The sequence below is a fragment of the Pan paniscus genome, chromosome 16 (genome assembly GCF_029289425.2).
Source record: "Pan paniscus chromosome 16, NHGRI_mPanPan1-v2.0_pri, whole genome shotgun sequence".
Lineage (NCBI taxonomy): Eukaryota > Metazoa > Chordata > Mammalia > Primates > Hominidae > Pan > Pan paniscus.
Genome location: NC_073265.2, coordinates 89,773,683 through 89,800,915, shown reverse-complemented (window position 1 = coordinate 89,800,915; position 27,233 = coordinate 89,773,683). Strand labels below are relative to the sequence as shown.

General features: G+C 48.3%; 1 protein-coding gene across 2 annotated transcripts in view; it reads left to right on the top strand.

Moving 5' to 3' along the window:
• ADAMTS17 (ADAM metallopeptidase with thrombospondin type 1 motif 17) overlaps positions 1-27,233 on the top strand; it is a 376,073-nt gene that overhangs the window by 140,967 nt on the left and 207,873 nt on the right. For both annotated transcript variants that reach the window (XM_034939509.3, XM_034939508.3), the window contains exon 8: positions 6,598-6,703. In XM_034939509.3, the coding sequence (XP_034795400.1) occupies positions 6,598-6,703 (106 nt within the window). The remainder of the gene's footprint in view (positions 1-6,597; positions 6,704-27,233) is intronic.

The following is a 27,233-nucleotide window of genomic DNA, read 5'->3' as shown; positions in this document are numbered from 1 at the left end:
CAGGTGACCCAGAGGGAGGAGCAGGGATCAGTGGGTGCACGGCTCAGTGTGGAGCTTCCTCTCCAGTTTCCACTTGTTTGCCCTCTGGAGAGGCCAGATCTGGGCTTGGTCCCTGGCGCAGCTGTCTTTCAGAGACCCCAGCGCCCACCCTTCAGGCCCTGAGGCTTGGCTTGGAACATCCCTGCTCACCTTTCTACCGGCTTTGTCTTTTTGCTGAAATGGCCTTGAGGCTGCTTCCCCTAGGCGTGTGCCTGCTCAGCTTAGACTCTGCCCAGCGCAAGGCCTGTCACATACAGGCAGTCAGGAAACACTTGACAAAGTGTTTGTCAAAATAAGAGATTTTCAAGGCTCCTCTGATGTCCTGAGGTGAACCTGCCTGGGACCATTTCTGGTGGGCATCAGGGCCTGTTTCAGAAGCCCCTGAGCCTCTCTGGGGTCCTCCGAAGAGAGGCACACTGTGATTTGACAAACGTCGTTGCTCCCTGGAGAACCCCTCCCACGTGATGGGTCCTGCTGACACGAGCATCATCTTCTCTGGCAGGTGGGTAATCTGCACGATATCTCCATGCACTTGGCTCAAGTTGGCTGTGGCCTTTTGAACATCACCACTTACTCGTTTCTCTTTCCTTCCCCTCTATCGGCATGTTTTGGTTTCTAGCAGCAAACTGTTGGCATAAACTTTTGGCTTCTAACTTGTAAATCCCAGGGCCAATTTATTCCTCCACTTACCCTTAACTCACAGAACACATGAAAATGTTATCTTGTAGGAGTGACTGCTCCAGCCCAGGGACCCTCCAGTCATCTGTGGGGACTCTTGTGATTCTCTTACCAGAGACAGCATCTCCTCCTGAAGTCCAGGATCCTGGAGGTGCCTGGGAAACCGAAGCCAAGGACATCTGTGTCCTAAGCTGTGGTCTCATTAACCCTAGGGAGCAAGGCCCAGAACATGTAGCCTTTCCTGACTCTGACCCATAACTGAGAACCCCATCACGAAGCAACAGCTCACATGGCGTAACAACACACAAACCAACAAACTGAGTTAGCCTGCAAGGCCATAACTGCTGGATGACTCCCGGTCCACAGAAAACCATAATTGCCAAGGGGAAAGTCTGGAAGGCTTCCTTAGAGAATGTGCCAGCACATTCATTGCTTGGGCTGGCAGTGGAAATGAAGGTGACTCCCTACCTCACTCCCAGCCCCTTCCGCCTCAGCTACTCTTCTGTTGTAAGAGGTTAGGATTTTCCCACCCCCACTTGTGTTTTTGATGTTATAGCTAAGAAGGCTTTGTCTACACCAAGGTCAGGAAGATTTCCATCTTAGTTTTCTTCTAAGACTTTTATAGTTTTAGCACTCACATTTATCTCTCTAATTCATTTTGACTTATATTTTAAATGTGGTGTGAGGTAGGGGTGAAACTTTATTATTCCTTTGTAGTTAGTTTTCCTTTGTCACATCCTAGACTCTAAGACATTTGCTCCTAAATGCTGTTCAGCCATTCAGATCACACCCACATCCACTTAGGTTTGCAAGAACACAAGGACTTGTCAATGAGCCTGAATCTGCAATCCAGTATCCATGACTATGGTTGGTGTATGGCAGATGCCACATGCTCTCTTGTGACTGACAGCTTGATGTCCCAGCAATAACTATGACAGCGTTTGGTAGTTGAGCAGTTGGTGGGAAAAACTGAGCCATCTCTCTCAAAGGCAGACCCTGTAAGGTTGGACTAATGGGCAGCAAGGCCACCAGCTGCAGATGGCTTATATGCAACAACTTACTGCATCAACCAGAGTTTATACAGTTGTTTGTTGTTTATTCCTTAAGTCTAGAGAGAGTCGAGTGGTCAGCCCCGAGATAAAGAGTTATGAGCTTCTATCATGTAGTTTTCTACTGAAAAAGAACTAATTAAGTCTCTTCGCCCAATTTTGTCTACAAAATTATGCTGCTACTGAGAAAAGGAAAGGAAAGAAGACAAATGAGCACCTGTGTTGTGCTGGCATGGATGGGAAGATGGGTCACAGAGCTAGTGGATGGGAGCCTCTTCTCTCGATAAATTAAATGAGCTTCTCCAGGTGTCAGAAGAATTCATTACACCCCTTCTTTTTTTTTTTTTTTTTGAGACGGAGTCTTGGTCTGTCACCCAGGCTGCAGTGCAGTGATGGAGCTCAGCTCACTGCAACCTCTACCTCCTGCGTTCAAGTGATTCTCCTGCTTCAGCCTCCAGAGTAGCTGGGACCATAGGGACCTGCCACCATGCCTGGCTAATTTGGGTGTTTTTTTGTTTTGTTTTTGTTTTGTTTTGTTTTGTTTTGTTTGAGAAAGAGTCTTGCTTTGTCTCTCAGGCTGGTGTGCAGTGGCGCGATCTCGGCTCACTGCAAGCTCCACCTCCCAGGTTCATGCCATTCTCCTGCCTCAGTCTCCCGAGTAGCTGGGACTACAGGCACCTGCCACCACACCCGGCTAATTTTTTGTATTTTTAGTAGAGATGGGGTTTCACCATGTTAGCCAGGATGGTCTCGATCTCCTGACCTCATGATCCGCCTGCTCGGTCTCCCAAAGTGCTGGGATTACATGCGTGGGCCACCACACCCGGCCAATTTTGTATTTTTAATAGAGACAGGGTTTCACCATGTTGGCCAGGCTGGTCTTGAACTCCTGACCTCAGGCGATCCTCCCAGCTCAGCCTCCCAAAGTGCTGGGATTACAGGCATGAGCCACCGCACCTGGCCCGCACCCCTTCATTTTTACCCTCTGTGTTTCAGATTTTTTCAAGAGTGTGTTTGTTGTCGGGGGTATAGTAGAGTTGGAGTGAGCCACCATTTGGGACACAAGCACACACTTGTTGTCGGGGGTGTAGTAGAGCCTCTGTTTCCCCATCTATAAAATGGGACCAGTCATGCCTGCCAAGCAAGGGAGGGTCGAGTGTTCAGAGCAGTCTCGCCCATTAGAGGCACGACTAAGAAATTCCAGTTGCCTGTCTGCCTCCGTTTTGTTACAAGAAACTATGCAAACATGTGGAATTGATGTTTTTAAAATTTTTTAAATAAGTTCTGTGATCTGTGGAGAATTTTAAATCATAGAAGGCTGGATGTGAAAGCACCACTGCAGGGTCTAAAAGCCTCGCCTCAGCATAAGGCAATTCCAGTTAACTCAGAAGGTTCCACAGTGTCAGCACTGAAATTAGCAGAGCTGTGTCACAGACCTCAGTTTTTAATAAATCAATACAGAGAAAACTGGTTTTTCCTCATTTCTTGACAAGCACCAGCATATGGGGATTTGGTGGATTTTCCCAGCTTGGTGCCTTCTGCAGCCTGAGACGGTGGGGGTATCTCTGAGTCTCCAGGGCTCTGTCTTCCCTAGACTGCAGTTTCTTTTTAGAAACATGGAATAGTGGTGGGCTTTGTTTTCTGCTGCAGCTGGATGGCTTAATTACCGTTTATTCTCCCGACAGCTCTTATTTTACAACAACCTGGGATTTTCTCCAGACTTTGTTTTGTGCATTCTAAGCATTTCCACCTCATCTCTCATAAACACACAGGTCTTGTGCTCTGTTATCAGGAGCTGTTTCTTTTATGTGTTTTTCCTTGCTCAGTTTTATGACCAGGCTGGTCACGATTGGAATAAATCGTTAAAAGCATTCGACCTTAATCCACCTTTGTGCAAGAGCATTTCTTGTAAATAAACTGATTCTTTGTTTTCTAGTTAAAATCATCTGCACCTTGGAAAAATTAAAATGCAATTATTGGAAGGCTCCTTGCTTCACTGTTCCACTAGCATTGCACGTTACCTAATTAGAGTGGAAAGTCAGGGCTGCCTTCTCCGAGTGCTGAGTGTGGCTGAGGCCAGGGGGGATGTGTTTGTGTGGCATTTAAGGTCTGCCGGTTCTGCATCAGAGCCCGTGGTGGGCACACTCAGGACAGGAAGCTCAGCACATCTGGCCTCATTATGTCTCCCTTCCCCCTCACCAGGCAACTTCTCCAGGGCGTGCAGATCTGATTGTTTCTAATTGATTCATTGACCCAGAGGGGCTGCAGCCAGGGCTGGGCGGGCACTGCTGGGTGTGTGTCTGAGCGTGTGCGTGCAGCCACGTGGGCCGCGTGCACATACCGTCAGGGCTATGTAGCAGTATTCCACCTACTCACTGGTAGACTTGTAAAAGCAACCCACAAAACATTTTTAAACAAAACCCAGAATAATGACCTTGAAGGCACCGAGAAACCACATCACATCCTTTCTGGTTGTCGTGTTGTTTTTTTTCAATAGTCTGCATTGCTGGGTTGTGACATCCACGTGGCCACAAAAGCATCTTGAGGCAAAATAACATTTAATTTGTTCTTTATTTATTTTTAACTAAGCACATTGCATGTTTCCAAATAAAAATAGACCCACAATGAGGTACCTGGGCCCAGTGTGTGGAACATGAGCCCTGGAGCCGCACCTCTGCGGAGCCAGGCCATGTGAGCCTCCTCTGCGCCTTTTGGAGCGGACGAGGAAGGAGGATGTGTTAGTCCGTTTTCACGCTGCTGTAAAGATACTACCTGAGACTGGGTAGTTTATAAAGGAAAGAGGTTTAATTGACTCTCAGTTCTGCATGGCTGGGGAGGCCTCAGGAAACTTACAATCATGGCTGAAGGGGAAAGGGAAGCAGACACCTTCTTCACAGTGCAGCAGGAGAGAGGGGGGAGGGGAAGAACTGCCAAACACTCCTAAAACCATCAGCTCTCATGAGAACTAACTCACTATCCCAAGAACGGCGTGGGGGAAACTGTTCCCATGATCCAATCACTTCCCACCAGGTCCCTCCCTGACACATGGGGATTACAATTTGAGATGAGATTTGGGTGGGGACACAGAGCCACACCGCATCAGAGGGACCACCCTGTGTGTGGCTGAGCTCTGCGCCAGTTTGATTTGGACTTCAGCAAAGAGGATGTTGGTTTAGCTCTTTGGGGGCAGGAAGGAGGGGTCATTTTTAATGAAATGGTTCCCCTGTCCCATTCTCCCCTGCCCTCTGCCAACTCCTTCCCTCCTGAGACACCTCAGGCAAGTTCATGGAAGGAGCCCTTGGAAAGGAGCAATGTGCAGCTCGACAGAGGGACAGCCATGGGGGACAGCAGGTGCAGCTCGACAGAGGGACAGCCCATGGGGGAGAGCAGGTGCAGTTCGACAGAGGGACAGCCCATGGGGGAGAGCAGGTGCAGCTCGACAGAGGGACAGCCCATGGGGGAGAGCAGGTGCTCCTTCCTGGTGGCCACAGCCCATCCAGGGCATGGAGTTGACGGGCAGAGTCCAGCTATATTTAGCCGTCATCCGCCCCATGGCGCTATGCCAGCAGAGCCACTGCCCACCAACCCCCAATGTGACTGCACAGCCAGGGGAGCACTGAGCTCCTATAGCCACCCCATGCCACCATCCACTTGCGTGTCACACAGGGGCATATCGAGGAACTGCCCTCGGGGTTAAACGCCCATGGGAGGGCGGATGTCAGGTTTCCTAGCGGACCCTGTTGAGATAAGCCCTGTGGTCCCTGCGGGGTGAGACATGTCTTTCCTGGGTGCGGGGAGTACTGTGGTGGGGAGCCCTGGAGAGTCAGCCCCCAGAAGTGCAGCCGGCATGGGCTCGCCCTCCCCACCCCTGCTGTGGCCGCCCTCCCAGCATTCCCCAGAGGGGCCGGCACCCAAGGGCTCCATGTCATCCCACGCGTCCCTCTGCCAGAGCCACATTCTTCCCCTGGAAAACGCCTGCCCCTCCTGCAGTGGCTGGCCTGCCGTCCCACCAACACCACCCACCCTTGGGATGCGGCCTCCACTGCCCTGCATTGCGTTTCTCCTGGTGTGTACGGTTCAGGTTTCCTGTGGTAGGGTGAGATCCTTAGGTGCGAGCATGTGTGTGTGGAGACACACGTTTGGCTTGTGGGCTGGTCCTCACTGAGGACTTCAAGACCCTGGCTCTCCCAGCGCTGGCTCCGCTTCCTCTGGGTCTTCCTCTCTCAAGGGCTCCTGAAGCATTTTTCAGAACATTCTGTGCAGCCTTCCGGGGCGTGCTGTCCACGAGACCCAGCACAGACCCCGGCTCACGCCCGGGATGCACATTGTGAGGAGGCACTCCCTCTCAGGGTGTGCGGGGGCAGGGGCATCGCCTGAGAGGAGTCAGGGCCTCTTAAACCTTGCACCCTCGGTGTCTTACCTGGCTGGCCTCACCTGGTCCCAGCCCTAGGCACTGAAGTTAGACAGATCTGGCGTAGGATCCCAGCATGGGGTGCCCATCCAGGTGACCTTGGGAGAGTTACCTTTCCTTTCCAAACCTCAGTTTCCCTCATCCTGGGTCACGGGGATTAAGTTAGGTGCTATGGGTACTCTACACAGCACACCCCCGACGCGTATTAGATGCCTGATGGATGCTTGCGGTGGTTATTGTTTTATTGGGTGAACACAAAAGCATCATACACAAACCCTTCCCATATGGGCTGAGGCTCATAGTCAGCATTGTCGCCGTGTGCCTGCCTTGATTGTGCATGACGTTGACCGTGCGGACTTGCCCGGTGAGACCAGGGCCTCCCACGTTCTGAAGAGGATGTGTTTTGTGTCTCTGCTGCAGGAATTGCTTACTTAGGAGGTGTGTGCAGTGCTAAGAGGAAGTGTGTGCTTGCCGAAGACAATGGTCTCAATTTGGCCTTTACCATCGCCCATGAGCTGGGCCACAAGTAAGTATCAGACTCTGTGTCGTCCTGTTTTCTTTCAGTCTTTTCTGAGTACAGATTTTTCGCTTGAATTCTGTAAGTTCTAAAACAGTGCTGCTCTATGCCTTTGCTGCGTCTGCAATAAAGGACCCAGGTCAGTACACTAGGGTCCAAACCCTCAGAGACCCCACGAGATGACTGCACCGATTGGCTTGGAGAGTTGAAATGTTAATTTGATGTGCACGTCTATTCTTAAAGCCAACAGACTAGAGAGAAGAGTTTCCTCTCAGGATGTCCTTATTTAATTGTACTTCCTTTCCGGGACGAGCATGATCTTTGATTCACTCTAAGTCTATTATTCACATAATGGGATGCATCTTTATACTGTTGACTTTCCATGTCTTTTTCTGCCAATTCTAAAGTCCAACTTTCTGATTGTAGAATTTAGTGGCTTAGTTTTGAAGAATTAACAGCTGTGGATGAGAGTCTTTGCACACAGCGATTCTGCTCTTTAGGATGAAATAACCATAGAACCTTAGAGCTTGCCTTAAGGAGAGTCCGAGGCAACCTCCTGGTTGTTCAGATGAGGAAACAGAGCGTCAGAGGGGTTGTTGAGTGGCTGGCCCCAGGTTGTGACCACCTGTAGGAAGCCTCAAGTGGCAGAAAGCCAGATGACGCTAACACTGTGGCCTGAGGGTTATTCTTTTTCCTAGAGTAGGTGTCTGTTTTATGTTTCTCTGAAGGAAAGATTGTGATATGACTGCTTAAGAGCTTAAAAGAAAATTAAATTGAGGAGGCCAGAGCATGCAAAACAGTGGAAAGGTTTATATTGGATTGAATAGAACATAAGTAAATGGAAATCTAGTTCTTGGGGTAAAAATTATTGTAAAGGTTTCCTAATGACCTACACAGTAAGATGCCTGGAACCTCAACTGTTAACTCTAGTTTTTACGAGAGTAAAGTCAATGTTTAAGAAGGAGTATAAAAGCAATTGTTTTTCTCAAGCATTTGCCGTATCTGTGGCTTTACTTTTTGTTTGTTTGTTTTTTTATGAGTGATGCCTTTTAATGAGCTTGTATTCTATTAATTCACTTTTTAAAATGCTGGTCCATATCCACTGAATTGATTTTATAATCTTTTTGTTTTGTTTTTGCTGTTTTTTGTTTTTAATTATACTCTAAGTTCTGGGATACATGTGCAGAATGTGCAGGTTTGTTACATGGGTATATACGTGCCATGGTGGTTTGCTGCACCCATCAACCTGTCATCTACATTAGGTATTTCTCCTAATGCCATCCTTCCCCTAGTCCTCCATCCCCTAACAGGCCCTAGTGTGTGGTATTCCCTCCCTGTGTCCATGTGTTCTCATTGTTCAACTCCCACTTATGAGTGAGAACATGCGGTGTTTGGTTTTCTGTTCCTGGGTTAGTTTGCTGAGGATGATGGTTTCCAGCTTCATCCATGTCCCTGCAAAGGACATGAACTCATCCATTTTTATGGCTGCATGTTTTTGTTGTTGTTTTGGTTTATCTAGCGCCATTTTAATTTCTTCCATTCCTGTAGAGGGGTTTGGTAGTTGGCCTTTCCGCACCTATTGTATGTCATGATGTGAGTAGGTACAGAGAGTGGAAATGATGTTATGTGAAATTCCTGGGGTAGGGAGGGAATCCCATGTTATTGACCCAGGACCTGGTGAAGCAAGATGAGAAGTTGTCTCTGAGTGCACAGTTATCTCATCTCAACACTATTTTTAAAAATACTGGTGACAATTCTTTGCACAGAACTGTTTTTTAAATGAAGTTCAATTGCATTTGTATTAATACCTCTGAGTTCTTAAAATCCCGTATCCAAGAGTGATTTGCTGGGGAAAAAAAGCATAAATCAGAATGGGTTTGGCAAACATCTTCCCACCATCAAGGGACCCAACCAGCATGCCATAGTACCTAAGAATCAGTTACCTAATGATTATGAGAATGCAGGATGCCAGAGTACTTACCAACACCTGAGCTGCTATGGGCCTTTGAATAGTCAAGGTGGGTTGAGCTATAGTTACATGAACTGCAATATCCCACGCCAGCCTCCAGCAGCATGGCACATGCTAAGTGCCATTTGCACATATGTGTGGGCGCACACATGCCGCATGGAGGTCTTTTCTCATCAGACATTAAAAATACAGAGGGCCATTTTCTCCCTGATGACCTGTTCGAGTGTGCCGGATCAAACACTGGCCTCCCTGCAGCGGAGGTCTGCAAAGATGAATGGTTAGATTCAAACACACTTTAGTACCCTTTAGCTATAGACTGTGTAGAATTTCTTGGAGGACTCTTTATAGCTTGCTATTGAACTCCAATTACCGACAAAAACAAACACCTTATTGTTAATCAAAGCCAATAAATCTTGCTAGCATTTGGCCCTCCCCCTCTTTGGGTAATTACAGGTTTCCCAGGGAAGTCTGTCATCTTTGATTAGTCGCAAGTGTTGGGAAGCAGATCCCCGAGGATGAAGCTATGTCCTCCCCGTCCGCAGGCCCCTCTGGTTGCTGGGCTGTGGTTGCAGGCTACATGGGCTGCTGGAAAAGGCCAAGACCAACCTGCACTCTCAGCAAAGCCACCGGCCAGGCTGTTTCACAGACACGAAACCAGAAAGCTGATCCCTATTTTGGAATACAGTGGAGCCATTTAACTCCATATTCCTTAGCTTATGTGAAGAAAGTCTCCAGGTGGCTCACCCACCGGTCCCTTACCATGGAATGCTGACAAAGTGAAACATTTCTGGAGGGAAGGTATGTGCGTGTGCGCCTTTGCACACAGCACGCAAAGGTGTGGCTCTCCTGTTCGTTACCTAATGTGCGTCGTAGGGCGATTGGTGTAAGCAGCTACCCTAACATCTGATTGTCAGGAAAAAAATTCCACTTCTGTGTGAGCTGCACGTTCCACTTATCAAACAGTGAGTTGCGCAGATTCACATGATTTTGTTGCTGCATTGGCTGTCAGAAAACACAAAGCTAGATTTAGGGCTCATTTTCAGCAATTAACTAGCCTACATCCTGGAATTATACTTTCCTCCCTCTTCTCTTTCTAGTGTCTCTTTGTATGCGTGGCTTTATTTTAAATCAAACATAATTTATTTGGTACAATAAACTGGCTCTAATCCAATTTGCAGTCAAATAGGTCCTAAGTTTTAATTAAACTTAAAGTTCTTGCCATGGTAATGTCAATACTGCTGCTTCGGCCATGAGTTAATAACACACTAGTGATGTTTAACTCAGGTCAGAGCTCTCGTTTATTGAACACCTACTATGTGCAGGGTACTGTGTGAGATGCTGTGTGTTTATCACGCCATTGAGTCAGTCCTATGAGGTAGGCATTATATAGGTTTTACTTTACAGGTTAGGAAACTAGTATTGCTTTTTTTAAAATTTATAGTTACTATTTAATATGATTTGGGATCACTTATGTGATTATACATGCTGCAATAGGCCCATTAAAATAAGGATACAAATTACATGAAATAAATAATAAGAGAACTTGTAGAGTCAAAAACCAAGGTACTTTCAGTTTAAGGGAAGTAAATGTCCGTGTGTATAGCTGCTGCTGGCTGACCAAGGACAATGACCATATCATGGAGAGGGGTTCCCTAGGACACTCGAGTACTGTGGGTGAGATTGACAGATTTTTTTTTTTTGAGATGAGATTGACAGCTTCTTTTTTTTTTTTTTTTTTGAGACCAAACAATGGGCCAGTCATTTAATTAATGTAAGTCTGAGACTATTAGGATGAAAGTGATGCCAGTGAAAATGTGAAAATGATCAATAGTTCTGTGGTCTTACGGAAACATGGAACAGGCTCCATTTACATATTAATACATAAATGAATCTGAGATTTTAAAAGCTTCTTGCCCGGGGCCTTCTCACAGGTCCTGCCTCTCCTATATCATCATTAACTCCCGTGTAACCTCTGAGCTGAAGCTATGGATTCATTAGATTAACAGCTTTCTGATTCTGTGCCCTGACAAAGGAGCAGGCTGCAGAAGACTCCCCAGCCCTGCTGTGGACACGAGCTGGGGGATGGCAAGTCCTGGTGCAGGTGCTGTGTGAGAAGCTGCAGAGGGGCCACCCTTGCTGCTGCCTGGAGGCAGAGTCAGCTGCTGAGCAGCGGTCACGCTGACAACAGCCTGGAGGTTCCTAAATGCACACCCGTCCCCTTGGTTGCCTTCTTGCCTGTGAAAGGCTATTCTGATGGGCAGCCATGTGCTACCTTTGGGTTCAGCTAGTAATTAGAAATGTTGGCAGCATTGAGTGTGAGGAAGGCAGCTGTGTCCCTTTCCATAGCGGTAGCTTGAGAAATGCACCGTAAAGTGAGTGTTTTTAGCCGGGGTCTCCTTTGCCTTTCTCCATCCTGCGGTGGCCGTTAGAAAGCAGCAGCCCCTGCACATGGGAAGATGGCTACAACAGGCATCTTCTACCAGCTGATCCTTGCTAAGACAGGAACCGTGGAATGGGGGGCAGTTCCTTGAGAGAAACTGCCCAGCTGGGATGACACACCCCAGGGTTTTCTCCTTCAAGAAACCAGGACAGGGTGCCTTGTCCTGGATGTCAGCATCCAACATGCCGATCACAATTTGGTTTTAAAGAGAAAGAGGAAAATCCAGAAGTAAGCATTTGTTTCTCTCAGATAGGCCCCTGTTTTTCAACTCTGATTGGTCCTGGGAAGGACTGACCCCTGATGATGAGTAGAAGCTCAGCTCTATGCTGACTGCCCGTGAGAAAAAGCAAAAATAAAACCCAGATCAAGGAGGGAGTTGGCAGTAACTTTAGTGTGACTTTCAGGTGGGTGTAATGCAGCTGTTTGGATTGTAGCATCTATTGTTGGCTGTGATTTGGAAGCTCCGGTATAAAAGAAAGTGCATAGCTCTGTGAAGGCTGCTGAGTGCCTTGTGTTTCCAGGGAAGTGGGTCTGGTATGCTGCAGCTAGGTCCAGGGGAGGTGCCTGGTAGGAGGAGCTGGTCCTAGTGCAGCTGCAGGCAGGAGGGCACAGAACCAAGTGTCCACTAGTCGTTCTGGGCCTAGGGAAACCCAGGACCCTGTGCCCACCTGTGTCTCAATCACGTAAGGCAGCAAACTCCTGGGAGATGTCTAGAGACAGGACCTTCTAGGTGGGGTGACAGTGGAAGGGAGGGAGTCTGCTTTGTGCACCATCCGCCACCCACTCAGAAAAACGAAAAGGATGTATCTTTATACAGAGAAATAAAAAGGTTTCTCATTGCAGAAAATAAACCTCTGCCTTTGTTGGAGTGAGGAGTGTCTGTTAGATAAGCCTGAGCCAGACCAGGGTTCAAGAAATGCCTGGCCCTGGGAGCCGGCCCGAACCACGGGAGGTCTCCAGCCCAAGTAGCACCAGCGCCACGCACGTGCTCAGCCTCCTGCAGCCTCTCCTCGGGGAGGAGCTTCTCCAGACCTGCCCCTCCTCGGGTTTCCCCTGCCGTCCCTGCACCCTTGCTTCGGTCAAAAAACCATTCTCTTTCCATTCTGGAGTTGACCTCTCCTGTAGTGGGGAGGCTCAGCCCGTGGCCTCTGGAAAACACTGTCTTGACACAAGTTGGGAGCTTGGCGTAGATGGTGCCTGGCAGTGACGCGCAGCAGGAGCACTGGGCGTTTAGAAATGCAGTGGCCCAGCCTCACCCACCATGGACCGATGCGCTCGCTCTCGGGGAGGAAGCTCAGGAAAGCTCTCCAGGAGATTCCGCACATCCCAGGTGGAGAACCGCGGAAGACGCAACATCGGACCAGGTGGAGAACCGCGGAAGACGCAACATCAGACCAGGTGGAGAACCGCGGAAGACGCAACATCGGACCAGGTGGAGAACCGCGGAAGACGCAACATCGGACCAGGAGGAGAACCGCGGAAGACGCAACATCGGACCAGGTGGAGAACCGCGGAAGACGCAACATCGGACCAGGTGGAGAACCGCGGAAGACGCAACATCGGACCAGGAGGAGAACCGCGGAAGACGCAACATCGGACCAGGTGGAGAACCGCGGAAGACGCAACATCGGACCAGGTGGAGAACCGCAGAAGACGCAACATCGGACCAGGTGGAGAACCGCGGAAGACGCAACATCGGAGGTGTCTCGTTGTTGCTCTTTCTGGCCTTGCCCACATTCCTGCCACCATCTCTTTCCGCCATGCCTCCAAGGCCCCAGTGCTGGGGAGCCAACACTGGGTCTCCCCCAGTGCTGAGCCCGGCTGTGCTGAAAATAACCCACCCACTTCACCTCTCTCTCGGTCACCCTGAGTTCCATGCGCCTCACCACTTCTGAGTGAGCGCTCAGGACCCAGCCATTCTGAATGTTGCTAGCATAGACAGGCTTAGTCCTCTCTCTACTCCGTCAGCTCCCGGGAGACCTCAAGGAGGGCGTGGCGCAAAGCGTAAAGTGACCTGTGGCAGAGCCGCTGGAAGAATGGGCCGGGCAGAAGCCTGGACCCAGAAGAGGCAGGAGAGCGAGCAGCAGAGGGGCAGGTGGAGCCCTGCAAGGCCAGAGGGCAGGTGGGGCTGCCACCAGGTGCAGGTGAAGCTCAGTCTTCTCTAATTTTCATTACATTGGATGCTTCCAGCCAGATGTGATGCTGTGCCAAGGTGAGTTTGGGACAGCGGACGTCGGGAAGGATGCCACATTGACTAGGGACGTGCTTGCCTGGCCTGCAGCTCAGAACGTGAAGGAATCTGATCCCTGCGAAGTGTGGCCCATGGGCAGTGGGTGGACACATGTCTGGGGGAGTGATGGGGAGGAGGGAAGGTTGGGGGAGAGCCATGTGGGGGAAATGTTCCCATAACTGGAGTTGACATGGTTCAAATGAAAAGAAATTGTCTCAGTCCCAGAACAGGAAGGAAAGCAAGCCATTATCCAGATGTGTGAAGCATGGAAATGCTTGTCTGTGATTTGTATTAAGAACGAGCCAGCCGGCACAGTGCTGTGGGGACACGGAATGGACCCAGGACACATCTAGGCAGGCAGGCAACCCATCAGCAGACAGTCATGGGTGGTGGCTGCTCTTGCCTCAAATGTTTGGCCTGAGTGCTCCACCTAGTAGGCACAGCACAGACATCAGATGGGCCGGCATTGAAAGGAAGGTATGCAGAGAGAGAATTTCTGAGAATGTCATAACTGTTTAGAAATCCTGGAGGGAGAGCGAGCATTCTTTTGTTCTAGCTGGGATTAGGGCAGTTGTGTTCACATAGGGGTTGGCCTTCCTGGAGGAACAGAAAAGGGGGTGCCTCCCTCCAGGAAGGGATGGAGCCTTGGACAGGCTCTAGACAGGTTTCCCAGCAGGTTCCTGCCTGGGCCTCATCCCCAGTTCCCGCTTAGCAATCACGGCCTCAGGCGGTCTTCCCTTCTCTACTGAAGGGTAATTGGTGGTGCTTGAAGCATTGAAGGGTTCTCAGGTTTCCCTCGGCGGAGCTTGGAGTGATTCCTGAATACAGTTTCCTCTGCACTTGGCCCCTGCATCAAAGTCCGTGTGTGAGCGTCCACTGGGCACCGCAGTCTTACCCAAATTCCAGAGTTGTTCAAAACGTGCAGGCCTTATTTCCTTTTATTTATGTATTTATATTTATTTTTAATTTTTATGGGTATATAGTAGGTATATATATTTATAGGTTACATGAGATACTTTGATACAGGCATGCAATGCGTAAGTCACATCAGGGTGTTTTGCTGGTGAGACTTACAGGGTTCTTGACCTTGACAAGCCACAAACCTCCTGGTGCCTTGGTTGTGATAGAATGAGCTTGCGACTCTGGAGGACCCACGGGGCAGCTGTTGGTCTGCCCCACTCAGCATTGCCTGATTTCTTGCTTCCTCCCCTCTCCCTTTCTCTCACACAAATAAAAGCAGAATTTCCTTCTGGCCCCTCCCCAGCAGAGAATCTTGGATGGGAGGTGCCCCCACAGCGACCAGAGCAGCAAGGAGCATTTGTGACTGTGGGCTCTGTCTAAATGGCCCTACTGCTGTCTGCAGCAATTCTCACGGTCCTGCATTCATGGGTTGCAGAGAAACTGCATTGCTCTTCCTTGGAGTCTCATCATTGATGTGGAGTCTCATGCGAGGCGACGACATTTCTTCCAGTTGTCTGGAAAACCCAGAGCCTCTGTTCCAAAGAGGATCTCAGCCACAGCCTTCCCAAATCCCACCAGGCCAGGCCTGATGCCTGGCTTGGAGGGAGGGAAACTCAAACAGAAAGCTATTAAAAGCCTGTCAGCAAGCAGGCACATGCAGTCCTACCTGTATTCTGAGCAGCATGTCCAAACAGCTGTTGGCTGGAGCTCAGCGTCACGGTAGGAAGTCCAGCCGTGGAGAGGCTTCCTCTGCCCCCAGAGTTTCGTTACTGAATAAGGCAGGTTACACACGCTGTGCTGATGTTTGTCTCTGCCCCAGGAATCCTTTGCATTTAATTATCAGGTAGATTCCCTTGCCTAAAATAATGTCATCCAAGATGGTGTTTGAGGAGGCAGGAGGGAAGTTGAGTTTGGCTAAAGAACCAGATTCTGAAATCCCCTCAGAACTTCCAGACTCTTCCAGCAGTTAGCTGAGATGTAGTTTTCTTGTGTCAGAGCTTCTGGCAGCCTCAACTGAGTGGTTCTTGGAGCTGGAAGGGATGTCCAGAGTCGACATTTTGCAGACGGTGAGCCACCTCCCTTCCCACGGCGCTATGTGGCCCAGTGGAGACTCGGACCAGAAGCTCAGGCCACGGCACAGTGCTCTTTCCACACGTGAACAGAACCAGGGCCAGCGCTGAGCCCTGTCCAGGTGGCTCTCTTGGTAACTGGACTCACTTCACGTTTACTTGAAAAGACACCTTTGGCTTACACAGCTAGGGTTTCCTTCGTGCTCAGGTGGCAGGGGTGTGATCTGATGCAGCTTTCTCTGCAGAAGGAGCGTCCCCATTTTTCCAGGTGTTTGGTTTCCTGCCTGAAACCCTTGTGCACCTACTGCCCACTGCCAGTGGACAACTTGAAACCAAGTACCTGACTTCTCCAGACCTGCCCCTCTTGGGGTTCCTCCTGCCGTCCCTGTGCCCTTGCTCCGGTCAGCCATTCTCTTCTCATTCTGGAAGTGACCTCTCCTGTAGTGGCCAGGCCCAACCTGTGGCCTCTGGAAAACCCAACCTGTGGCCTCTGGAAGAAACCTGAATGCCTTTGGGGACCTTGCCACCAGCCCACTCAATGGCACGTTCTGGGAAAGGGCGCTTCTCATCTCCATCTGTTTGAGGTCACAGATGGCTTGCTCTCACTTTGTGCGAAGGTGGTAGTTTTGCCAAATGGCAGTGGCAGACAGAGAGGGCCAGCAGAAGGGCTGGGGGGTCTGGGAGAGCCACGGAATCATGTACTTTGTTCCTGATATCAGAGCAGAGCACAGATGGTAGTTTCCAGGAGCCAGCATGAGGATCTGGGAATGGCCTTTCTTGGAAAAAAATATACATCAGTAGATGGATGTAGAATGAGGGAGGTTATCATTTTCTTAGCAAGTCGCTGGAAGCATGAGTTAGGGCATCCTCTTGTTAAGCAGAGCCTCACTTCTGCAGTGTTGAGAGGGCCTGTGCTAAGTAAGCCTCAGTGACTCACGCCTCACTTGTGATTGGTATCAGCAGCCAATGAGAGGAAGGCAGGCTGGTCAGCGTTGAACTGAGCTGGGGAAGAGTCTTAGGGTTTCCAAGGTCCCGGTGATGCTGATGCAGGCAACTGAGGCAGGCAACCACTGGGAGAAGCTGGGCCCTGTGGTGCTGGGTGTATCATGTCGGGGCCTGAACTTGTGCCCACACCTTGGCCACGGCTTTCCCAGATTGCATTCAGGTGGATTGCTAAAGAGAAAGACAGGGCATCCACAGTGGTAGCTTTTAGAAGTCAAACTTGATAATACTCTCGCCATACCAAGGACATAGCAGATCCAGGAGAACGCCTGCCGTGAGGCAGCTTCAGACACTGAAGACAAGTGACAAGACGCCTGCTGACGACCCAAAGGCATGCATGGGTTGGTTTCTGGTCAGGGGAGCCTTCAGCAGGAGCACATGTTCCTGTTATTCCTTCCATACAGAGGCGTGTGCTGCTTTGGTAAATGACACCTAGTGAGCCTGTGGTTGGCTGTGTTGGTGGCTCTGCATTTGGGGAGCACCTGAATTAATAAAGGGCCTGCGCAGCTTTGTGGCACATGCTCTGTGATGACCCAGGGATGTCAGAAACTGCTCCCAGCAGCAGGAAGAGAGTTAGAAAGAAAAAGGCAGCCAACTTCCTGCCAGCTGCTTGGTCCACACTCGGCTTACTCAGCAGAACAAGCTCACAAAGCCCCGCTCCATATACCGTCCCCCAGTTGAGCTGTCCTTTCTGATTTAACAATTTTCACCTAAAACTCCTACATCCCATGCCTAGTTCAGAATCTGGCAGAGGGAAGAAGCCCCCCATTTGGTGCTGCACACAGTGGAGAGGCACCCTAGGACATCAACTCGTGCCTTGCACTTCACAGTGTAGTCTTGAACCAGCAGCATCTGCATCACCCTGGAGACTGTTGGTTGGAAATGCAGGTCTCAGGCCTGCCAGGGGACTCGTGTACAACATGATAGTTTGAGACAACTAGCTAAGGACATCCAAGGGTGGACGTTTTGGTTTAACTCATTCCTCAGTCCGATGCTCAGTGTTGCAGCTGCAGGTGTATATAACTTGGTGGGTTAAAGCAAAAGACTTTTTTTTCCATCTTGTTTCTGCGGGGGTGTTTTCGGGATAGCTTTCATACCCTGGCTTTGCAATCTCTTCTCTGGTCCCTCCTCTTTGGCCATGCTTTATTTGCTGCCTGTGCAATGCTAGAAGGCTTTCAGGGATTGTCAGCTGGCTTTGGAATTTGATGCTAGGTTTCCGTTCAGCCTCCTCTACCACCTGGAGACAGGTTTCTTAGCAGGTGTGCTTGGTACAGCCACCACTGATCCTACCTGTCAAAGAGACCTCACTCTAGTCCAGACATTTGACTTGACACATTATAAAACCTGGTACATTTTTGGCTAAACTTCAGCACATCAAACTCTTGGATATTTACAAACTTGTATGGAAACATGCTGGTCAACTTGAATTGGGGTTTCCCGTGAAATGGGGGTTTTCCATGTAGAATATGGAAGGAAGCCGCAAAACTGTCAGAAACACTGAAGAAGAATGTTAGACTCTCCCTAAAAATTCCCAAAGCAGCTGGTTTTGTGTGTGTGTTCTTGTTTTTTTTTAAGAGACAGGGCTTCGTGGCCGGGCGTGGTAGCTCATGCCTAAAATCCCAGCATTTCGGGAGGCTGAGGCGGGCAGATCACCTGAGGTCAGGAGTTTGAGACCAGCCTGACCAACATGGAGAAACCCCGTCTCTACTAAAAAATACAAAATTAGCTGGGCATGGTGGTGCATGCCTGTAATTCCAGCTACTTGGGAGGCTGAGGCAGGAGAATCCCTTAAACCCGGGAGGTGGAGGTTACAGTGAGCCGAAATCACGCCATTGCATTCCAGCCTGGGCAACAAGAGTGAAACTCCACCTCAAACAAAAAAAAAAGAGGACCTCGCTCTGTCACCCAGGCTGGAATGCAGTGGTGTGATCGCAACTCACTGCAGCCTCAAACCCCTGGACTCAAGTGCCCCTCCCACCTTAGCCTCCTACGTTGCTTGGACTACAGTCTCACACCATCCCGCCTGGTTATTGCTGCTCTTTGACTTGCCAAAAAAGGCAGACTATGGGTCCCTGACTTTGCTCTCTTGCCTTTTTTTGGTCTCCCATTCAGTTTTTATTTCCATTTTGGGGGCAGAAGCCGAGATGTGAGCGACTGTGCTTTTCCTGGAGGGTGTCTTCTTCCCACCCTCACTGCCAGGGACCGTGTGTGAAGAGCTGGTCCCGTGGCTGCCCTTTTGGTGAAATAGGGAGTTGGCAGGTCAGTCTGTTGGGGTGTCTTGAGTCAGGTATGAAAAGCATCATTTTCTGTTTCCACATTTGTTATATTATTACCCATGGCCTGGAAGACCAGAGCAACGTTCAAATGCTGGGTGGAAACTTCTGGAATCTGGGAGTTCAGAGTAAACCATAAAGTCCAGGAACCAGATCACTTCTTGCTGCAACATGAATCATGTGTCCAGAGAAGCTGGTTCACCTCTTGCGGGTTGAGCCTGGTACCTGCCTGGCATTAGTCTTCAGTGGTCCTTGTGTTCATAGCAACTCCTACAAAGTGACTGTAAAGTTCATTTCCTTGTGAAAGGTAGCTCAGGAAGGAAAGCCAAGAGGGCTGGTTACCAAAAGGAAAGAAAGTCGAAGAGCACCCTAAAGCAATCATGTTTTCAACCTTAGGGATTTGCAAAGGGTTGTAAAGATGCCCCCATTTGAACACAGTGGGCACGCTGACAGATACTGCCTGCTCTAACGTTATCACTGGGCATGCTTATCTCCGTCTCAGTGGCCCAGCAAGTCTCACCTTACACACCAGGGATGTGCAGTGCACCTTGTACCGGTGGGAACTGAGGTCCTGGGTGATGGAGGAGGTGATGAGAGGTCAATAGTTGCTTCACATGAGTCTGGCTCTCTTGGTCCAGATTAAAAGAACTTATTTGCAAATGGGAGTGGCAGACCACATTGATAATTATGGAAGAGCAATGAAGGAAGAGAAGGAATGCCAAAGACTAAAAATAGGCAGATGCCATCTTGCAAAAGGGAAATGAGACAAATGGCATACATTTCAACTTATGATATTAATATTGCTTATAGGAAACATTCCAGAATGGCTCATCAAACATAATTTGTAAGCTCTCAGAAATAAAAGCGACAATCCTAGAAGTCAGCCAAGGATTGTGCAGAGATAGGGGATGGAAAATTTTGCTCAGGTTTCTGCAAAACTCTCAGCCCTCCTGATGGGGAAATATGGAGAACTGTGAGCTGGATACTGCTGCAGTTAAAGGAGTTTGTAACAGTTGGATAACCTTACTCAATGGATGCTTATTAGTAAAGGAATGTCTACCTGAGAGAGTTGCTTCCTGCCTGCCCCGGGCACTGGAATCACTGCTTGTTTGACTGCTGTAGTGATGACCTGGCTGTGGAGATAGGTAGTATGCTCATCAGACATTGAGATGGCACCAAGATGGGAGGGAAAAGGGTATGCGGCAATTCACAGTCCATGAAGTTGTTGGTCACCTTGAAAAGTGGCCAAATGCAGCAATGCATGATTGCATTTCATTTTCACCCCATCCTATAGTAGTAGTAGTATTTGCATTTTATAGAGAGGAAGATGAGGCCCAGGACACTCCACTGGTAAATGGCAGAGCCAGGCTTCAAGCCCTTTGTCAATGTTGAAGTCCATGCACTCACCATGTGCCTTACAGCTTTCCAGATGGCATTTAACATCGGCTAAGTCTCAGATCAACTGATGTACAGGATGGAGGAAATGCAGCTTAATGACAGTATCACTGCCAGCGAGTATATCTGTCCCTACTTCCTTCTCATACTTCATTGACATTACTCATTGATCCCAGGACCTTCCCTTCTCCACTGAATCGCAACTCACAGGCCTTCCCAACTCTAGGCGGCCACTGCCAGTAGATTAGGGCTGGCATAAGAGATGAAACGAACTGACCATCCCGTAGGTGTGGAGTAATTGTTGGCTGCACTCACACGACCAGTGTGTTCTTGAGCTGTATTAACACCAGCCTCATCCTCGGAAATGAAGGTGGTGTTAGTCCTGCCAAGCCCTTCAGGGGTTAAGTGGCACCAGGAGGCTTGTGTTCAGCGTGGGAAGTCTGTTTTAAGAAGGACTTCGGGAGCCAGAAGCACATTCATAGGCAAGGGAAGGGGATGATGAAGGAAACGGCTGGAAGGACTGAGTGTCTTTATGTGGACGAGGTGTGCAGGGGATACTTTGGAGGATGCCAGGGCATGAGGGGTCTCTGCGGAGCCCCCGACGGCAGAGCTGAACTGGCGTGCTGCAAGTTACAGGAAAAGAGGTTGCAACTTAGTGGAAGAGGGTTCTTAATGTTAGAGTTCTTTAGAAGCAATGGGAAGTGTTGATTTTCTCACACTGGCGAGTTTGCACAAAGATGCTGCCTTCTGCCTTAGGGGTTGAAGTGGAGATTTTTGGAGTTTGAAGAGGTTTGAATTGATCTCTGATCTCACTTTAGACCCTCGTGTTCTTGATTCTGTGACATGGGGTCAACATGGGGGGCAAAAGAGACCAGGATCTGAGCAGTGCATGCTGTGGGTTCACAGGCAGTAAGACAAAACTTAAAACACATGTGTACCCTGTTGAGCAGTGGCAGATCTCACAGGTTTCTTCTATGAGCTTGTTCTCAGGGATTTATGTCTGTTAATTCATCCCAACTATGCCATGGGGTAATTCCTGTCATTCTCTCCATTCTACAGGTAGGGAAACTGAGGCACAGGGAACTTAAGCAACTTGCCATGGTCCCAAGAGCTTGTAAGTGATGGAATCAGGATTTGAACCAGGAAGTAAGGTCTCAGTGTCCACACTGCTGACCACTATGTCCATAGCCTCTGCCACAGACTTTAGTGCTTTCAGATTGCTTTCATGTGCACTGTCCATGTTAGGCGTCCTCAGGGAGGAGGCAGGTGCTCTTGGCCCAGGAAAATAGAATGGTCACTGAGGAGCATGTCTGAATTTGGAGACAGAGGAGTAGACATCAGCCTGATGTAATAGAGGAGTGATTAACAAAAGCCATGGGGCCGGGAGGAGGAGAGCTGGTGAGCCCAGGCCACAGTGGGACAGGACCCTATCATACCTGCCACATACAGGTCCCAGAGCTCTGGACAGGGCCCCCAGAAGAGAGGGGCTGTGACAGGGGGCTAGGGGAAGTCTGATCTGGTGATGGCCACAGCAGCATGATGGACGGAGGGAAGGTGGTGACAAGACCAGAGGCAGGAGCGGAGTTCCCAGGTGGCAGCATTGGTCAGGAGGCACAGAGGAGAGACACCCTATGCTGGGCCTCAGGATCTCAGAGGTTCTGCCAAAATGTGTAGCCAGGGTCTGGTCCCTAAAGAAAAATTCCTGAAGGCAGCTTTGCCACAAATCATTTACCCTCCATGTGCCCCAGTGTCCTCGTCTGTATAATGGGGATGCTGACAGCCTCAGAAAAACGTAAAGGTAACCTTCTCTAAATGTAACCAGATATCCTAGAGATTATTCAACAGCAACAATAAATTGATAATGAAAGCTGGAAAGAAGAAGGCTCACTGGCCAGGGGCCCCAGGGCTTGAGAATGACAACATGGTGAATTCTCTGGATTTTCTTTTCCTCTCCCCACCTACACCGATTGGGGCACCTGGAGGCCTGCAAACTGGAGCTTTCCACAGTCTTAGACATAAAACCCAAGAACAGTCTGCTCTCCCTGGCCAATGGACTGGGGAGACAAAGCCCAACAGAGACCACATGGGGAGCCTGAGACCTGCTTCATAAACAGGACATAGTGAGCTGGCTACTCTACCTGCAGCAGCAGCAAACCCCAGGCCTACTCAACTTGTGCTCCACAACCAGGACACTGGTGGGCAGCTCGATCTGCTCCCAGCAGCAGCAGCAGCAGCAGCAGCAGCAGCAATGAAACCCCTTGTCTCCCTGCTGTCTCTGTACCCAGAAGCTTCTCTCTCCCTGACCCCCCTATAGGAGGTGGCTCAGCGACACCCAGTAACACAGGGAAGTGCCTTTCACCCCCACAGATATCACCAGCAGCGACTGAAGAGGAGCCTCAACAATACCATAAAAACAAAGCAGATTGGGATAACATTGCAGGGCCTCTAAAAACTAAACTGTCATTGGAATTAAAGCCCACAAAAGTAAGCCAGACCTACCTGGCAAACCTAAACAGTGTGATGTCTTGCTGCAATAGCATATTTAAACAGGATCAAGAGACTCCTAATATAATAACCAAAGTATTCAGGATGTAGTTGAAAATCACTAGTCAGACTAGGCAAGCCACAATTTGAGAAAAATCAGTCAGCTGGCACCAGTGACAAACGTTGGAATTGTCTAACGACAATTATAAATCATAATAATGCTTCCAACAATTCATTATAAATTTTCTTGAAACAAAAACAAAATTTCAACAAAGAAATTGAAATTTTACAGAAGTAAATCAATGAAAATTATAGAACTGAAAAAATATAGGAACAACAACAAAATTCTCATTGGATGGAATTTAGGTAGAGTGGAGATGACGGAATAGAATCCGTGAACTTAGATGAATATAATTCACTCAATCTGAACAGAGAAAATACACTGGAAAAAAAATGAGCTGGGCCTTAGGGATCTGTGGAAGATATAAACTTGTATCAGGAATCCCAGAAGCAGTCAGGCATGGTGGTTCACACCTGTAATCCCAGCACTTTGGGGGAGGCCAAGGCAGGCAGATTACTTGAGGTCAGGACTTCCAGACCAACCTGGTCAACATAGAAGAACCCCGTCTCTACTAAAAATACAAAACTTAGTCGGGTTTTGTGGTGCATGCCTGTAATCCCAGCTACTCAGGAGGCTGAGGCTGGAGAATCACTTGAACCCAGGAGGTGGAAGTTGCAGTGAGCTGAGATCGTGCCACCGCACTCCAGCCTGGGTGACAGTGTGAGACTCTGTCTCAAAAACAAAAGAAAAGAAAAAGAAAAAGAATCCCAGAAGCAAAGGATAAAGAGTGTGGTACTGGAAAAAATATTTGAAGAAATAAAGTCCGAAAACATCCCAATTAAGTGAAAGACATATGCCTGCAGATTCAAGAAGCTGAGTGAATCCCAAATAGGATAAGCTCTAAGAAATTCACACTAAGGCACATCAAAACTAAATTCCTTAAAGAAAAAACTCTTCAAAACAACCAGAGACCAGAGGGAGGAGCAAGATGGCCAAATAAAACAGAAGCCTCCATCAGTTGTCACCCCCTGCCACCACCCCACAGTAACACCAAATTTAACAGCTATCTACACCAAAAGTGCCTTCATAAGAATCAAAAATCAAGTGAGCACTCACAGTACCTAGTTTTAACTTCATATCACTGAAGGAGGCACTGAAGTCGGTAGGAAAGACAGTCTTGAATTGCCAGTGCAACCTCTTCCCCCACCCTTCAACAGCAGCCACAGTGTAGCACAGAGAGGTAATCTCTGTGCTTGGCGGAGGGATAGCACAACGAGTGTGAGACTTTGCATTTAACTCAATGCTGCCCTATCACAGTGTGATATGGTTTGGATCTGTGTCCCCACCCAAATCTCATTTCAAATTATAATCGCGTAATCCCCAAGTCTTGAGGGAGGAACCTCAAGAAAAGCAGAGGGTGGGTGGTTTCCCCATGCTGTTCTTGCGATAGTGAGTGCTCACGAGATCTGATCGTTTTAGAAGGGGCTCGTCCGCCTTCGCTCTTCTCTCTCTTGCCACCATGTGAAAAAGGTCCTTGCTTCCCCTTTGCCTTTTGCCATGATTGTAAGTTTCCTGAGGTCTCCCCAGCCATGTGCAACTGTGAGTCCACATGTTAAACCTCTTTCCTTTATAAGTTACCCAGACTCGGGCATTTCTTTGTAGCAGTGTGAAAAATGGCCTAATGCACAGTGGAAAGCAAAACTGGGCTGAACTCAGCTGACACCCATGGATGTCCTAGCTAGAAGAGGAATCACCCATCCCAGTGGTTGGAACTTGAGTTTTGGCAGGCCTCGCCTTCGTGGGCTAAAGTGCTCTGGGGTTCTAAATAAACGTGAAAGGCAGTTTGGGCCACAAGGACTGAAACTGCTAGTTAAGTCCTAGTGCTGTGTTGGACTTGGAGCCAGTGGACTTGGGGGGCATGCAACTTAATGAGACACTAGCTGAGGTGGCTAAGGGAGTGCTTGTGCCACCCCTCTCCCAACCCCAGGCTATGCTGCTTGCAGCAACAAAAATAACTCCTTCCTCCTTCTTCAGGAGAGAAGAGGGAAGCGTAAAGAGAACATTGTCTTGCATCTTGAATACCAGCTCAGCCACAGGAAGATAGGGCACCAGCCAGGTTCATAAGGCCCCCATTCTAGGCCGTATCTCCCAGATGACAATTCTAGACACACACTTAGCCAGAAGGAAACCCATTGCCTTGAAGGGAAGGACCCAGTCCTGGCATCATTCATAACTTGCTGGCTAAAGAACGCTTAGCCAGCCCTGAATAATCAGAGGTATACCCAGGTAGTATGCCATGGGCCTTGGCTTAGACTCTGAGATGTGGTGGCTTCAGGTGAGACCCAGCACTTTTCCATCTGTGGTGGCTATGGTAAGAGACTCCTTCTGCTTGAGAAAAGCAGAGGGAAAAGTAAAAGGGACTTTGTCTTGCACCTTAGGTACCAGCTTGGCCACAGTGGGGTGGAGCACCAAGTGGGCTCTTGGGGTCCCCAGTTCCAGGCCTTTGCTCTGGACAGCATTTCTGGACTGTTCTGGGCCAGAGGGGAGTCCACTGCCCTAAATGGTGAGTCCGATGTCTGGCAGCATTCACCACAAACTGAAGAGTGCTTGAGCCTTAAGTGAACATTGTGGTAGCCTGGCAGTACTCCCCATGGGCCTTGTGTGGTGGCGGTGGCCACAGGAAGAGGCTCCTCTGCCTGTGAAAGAGGAGGGAGGAGAGGGAGGGACTTTGTCTCTAGTTTGAGTGTCAGCTTAGCTGCAGTAGAATAGACCGCCAGGTAGATTTCCAAGGTTTTGACTCCAGTGCCTGGCTCTTGGACAGTGTCTCTGGATCCACCTGGGGCCTAGGGGAACTTGCCGCCCTGAAGGGAAGGACAAGCCTTGCTGGCTCTGCCACCTGCTGATTGTAGCACCCTGGGACTTTGAGAGAATATAGGCAGTATCTAGGTAGTGGTTACAGCAGGCCTTGGGTCATCCCATTTATAATAGCTACAAATAAAATACCTAAGAATTAACTTAACCAAAGAAGTAAAAGATCTCTGTAATGAAAATTATAAAACACTGATGCAAGCTATTGAAGGGGACTCAAAAAAAATAGAAAGATATTCAGCGTTCATGAATTGTAAGAATAAATACTGTTAAAACATCCATACTACCCAAAGCAATCTACAGATTCGGTGCAATCCCTATCAAAATATCAATGACATTCTTCACAGAGATAGAAAAAAAAATCCTAAAATTTATATGGAACCATAAAAGACCCAAAATAGCAAAAGCTATCCTGAGCAAAAAGAAGGAAACTGGAGGAATCACATTACCTGACTTCAGATTATACTGTAGAGCTATAGTAACCAAAATGGCATGGGTATTGGCATTTAAAACAGATACACAGAGCAATGGCACAGAACGGAGAACCCAGAAACAAATTCATACATCTACAGTGAACTCATTATTGACGAAGGTGCCAAGAACATACGTTGGGGAAAGGACAGTCTCCTCAGTAAGTGGGGCTGGGAAAACTAGATATCCATATGCAGAAAACTGAAACTAGATCCCTTTCTCTTGCTATGTACAAAAACCAAAATAGATTAAAGACTTAAATCTAAGACCTCAAACTATGAAACTGATAAAACAGTGGGGAGACACTCCAGGACAGTGGTCTGGGCAAAGATTTCTTGAGTGATACCCCACAGGAACAGGCAGCCAAAGGAAAATTGGACAAATGGGATCACATGAAGTTAAGAAGCTTCTGCACAACAAAGAAAACAACCAGCAAAGTGAAGAGACACCCCACAGAATGGGAGAAAATATTTGCAAACTACCCATCTGACAAGAGATTAATAACCAGAATACATAAGGAGCTCAAACAACTCTTAGGAAAAAATCTTATAATCTGATTTAAAAATGGGCAAAAGATCTGAATAGACATTTTTCAAAAGAAGACATACAAATGAAAAAGTGTTCATCATTGATCATCAGAGAAATGCAGATCAAAACTACCATGAGATATCATCTCACCCCAGTTATAAAGGCTTTTATCCAAAAGACAGGCAATAACAAATGCTGGCAAGGTTGTGGAAAAAAGGCAACCCTCATACACTGGTGGGAATGTAAATTAGTACCACCACTATGGAGAACAGTTTGGAGGTTCCTCAATAAACTAAAAATAGAACTATTTTTGTGATCCAGCAATCTCTCTGCTAGGTATATACCCAAAAGAAAGGAAGTCAGTATATCAAAGAGATATCTGCCCTCGCATGTTTATTGTAGCACTAGTCACAATAGCCAAGATTTGGAAGCAACCAAAGTGTTCATCAACAGAGGAATGGATTAAAAAAATATGGTACTTATCACAATGGAGTAGAAAGAATGAGATCCTGTCACTTGCAACAACGTGGATGGAACTGGAGGTCATAATAAGCCAGGCACAGAAATACGAACTTCACATGTTCTACTTGTTGGAGCTAAAAATTAAAACAATTGAACTCATAGAGAGTAGAATGATGGTTACCAGAGGCTAAGACGGGTAATAGGAGGCTGGCAGGGAAGTGAAGATAGTTAATGGGTACAAAAAATAGTTAGAAGGAATGAATAAGACCTAGTATTTGGTTCCACAACAGGGCTATAGTTATAATTTAAATGTACATTTTTAAATA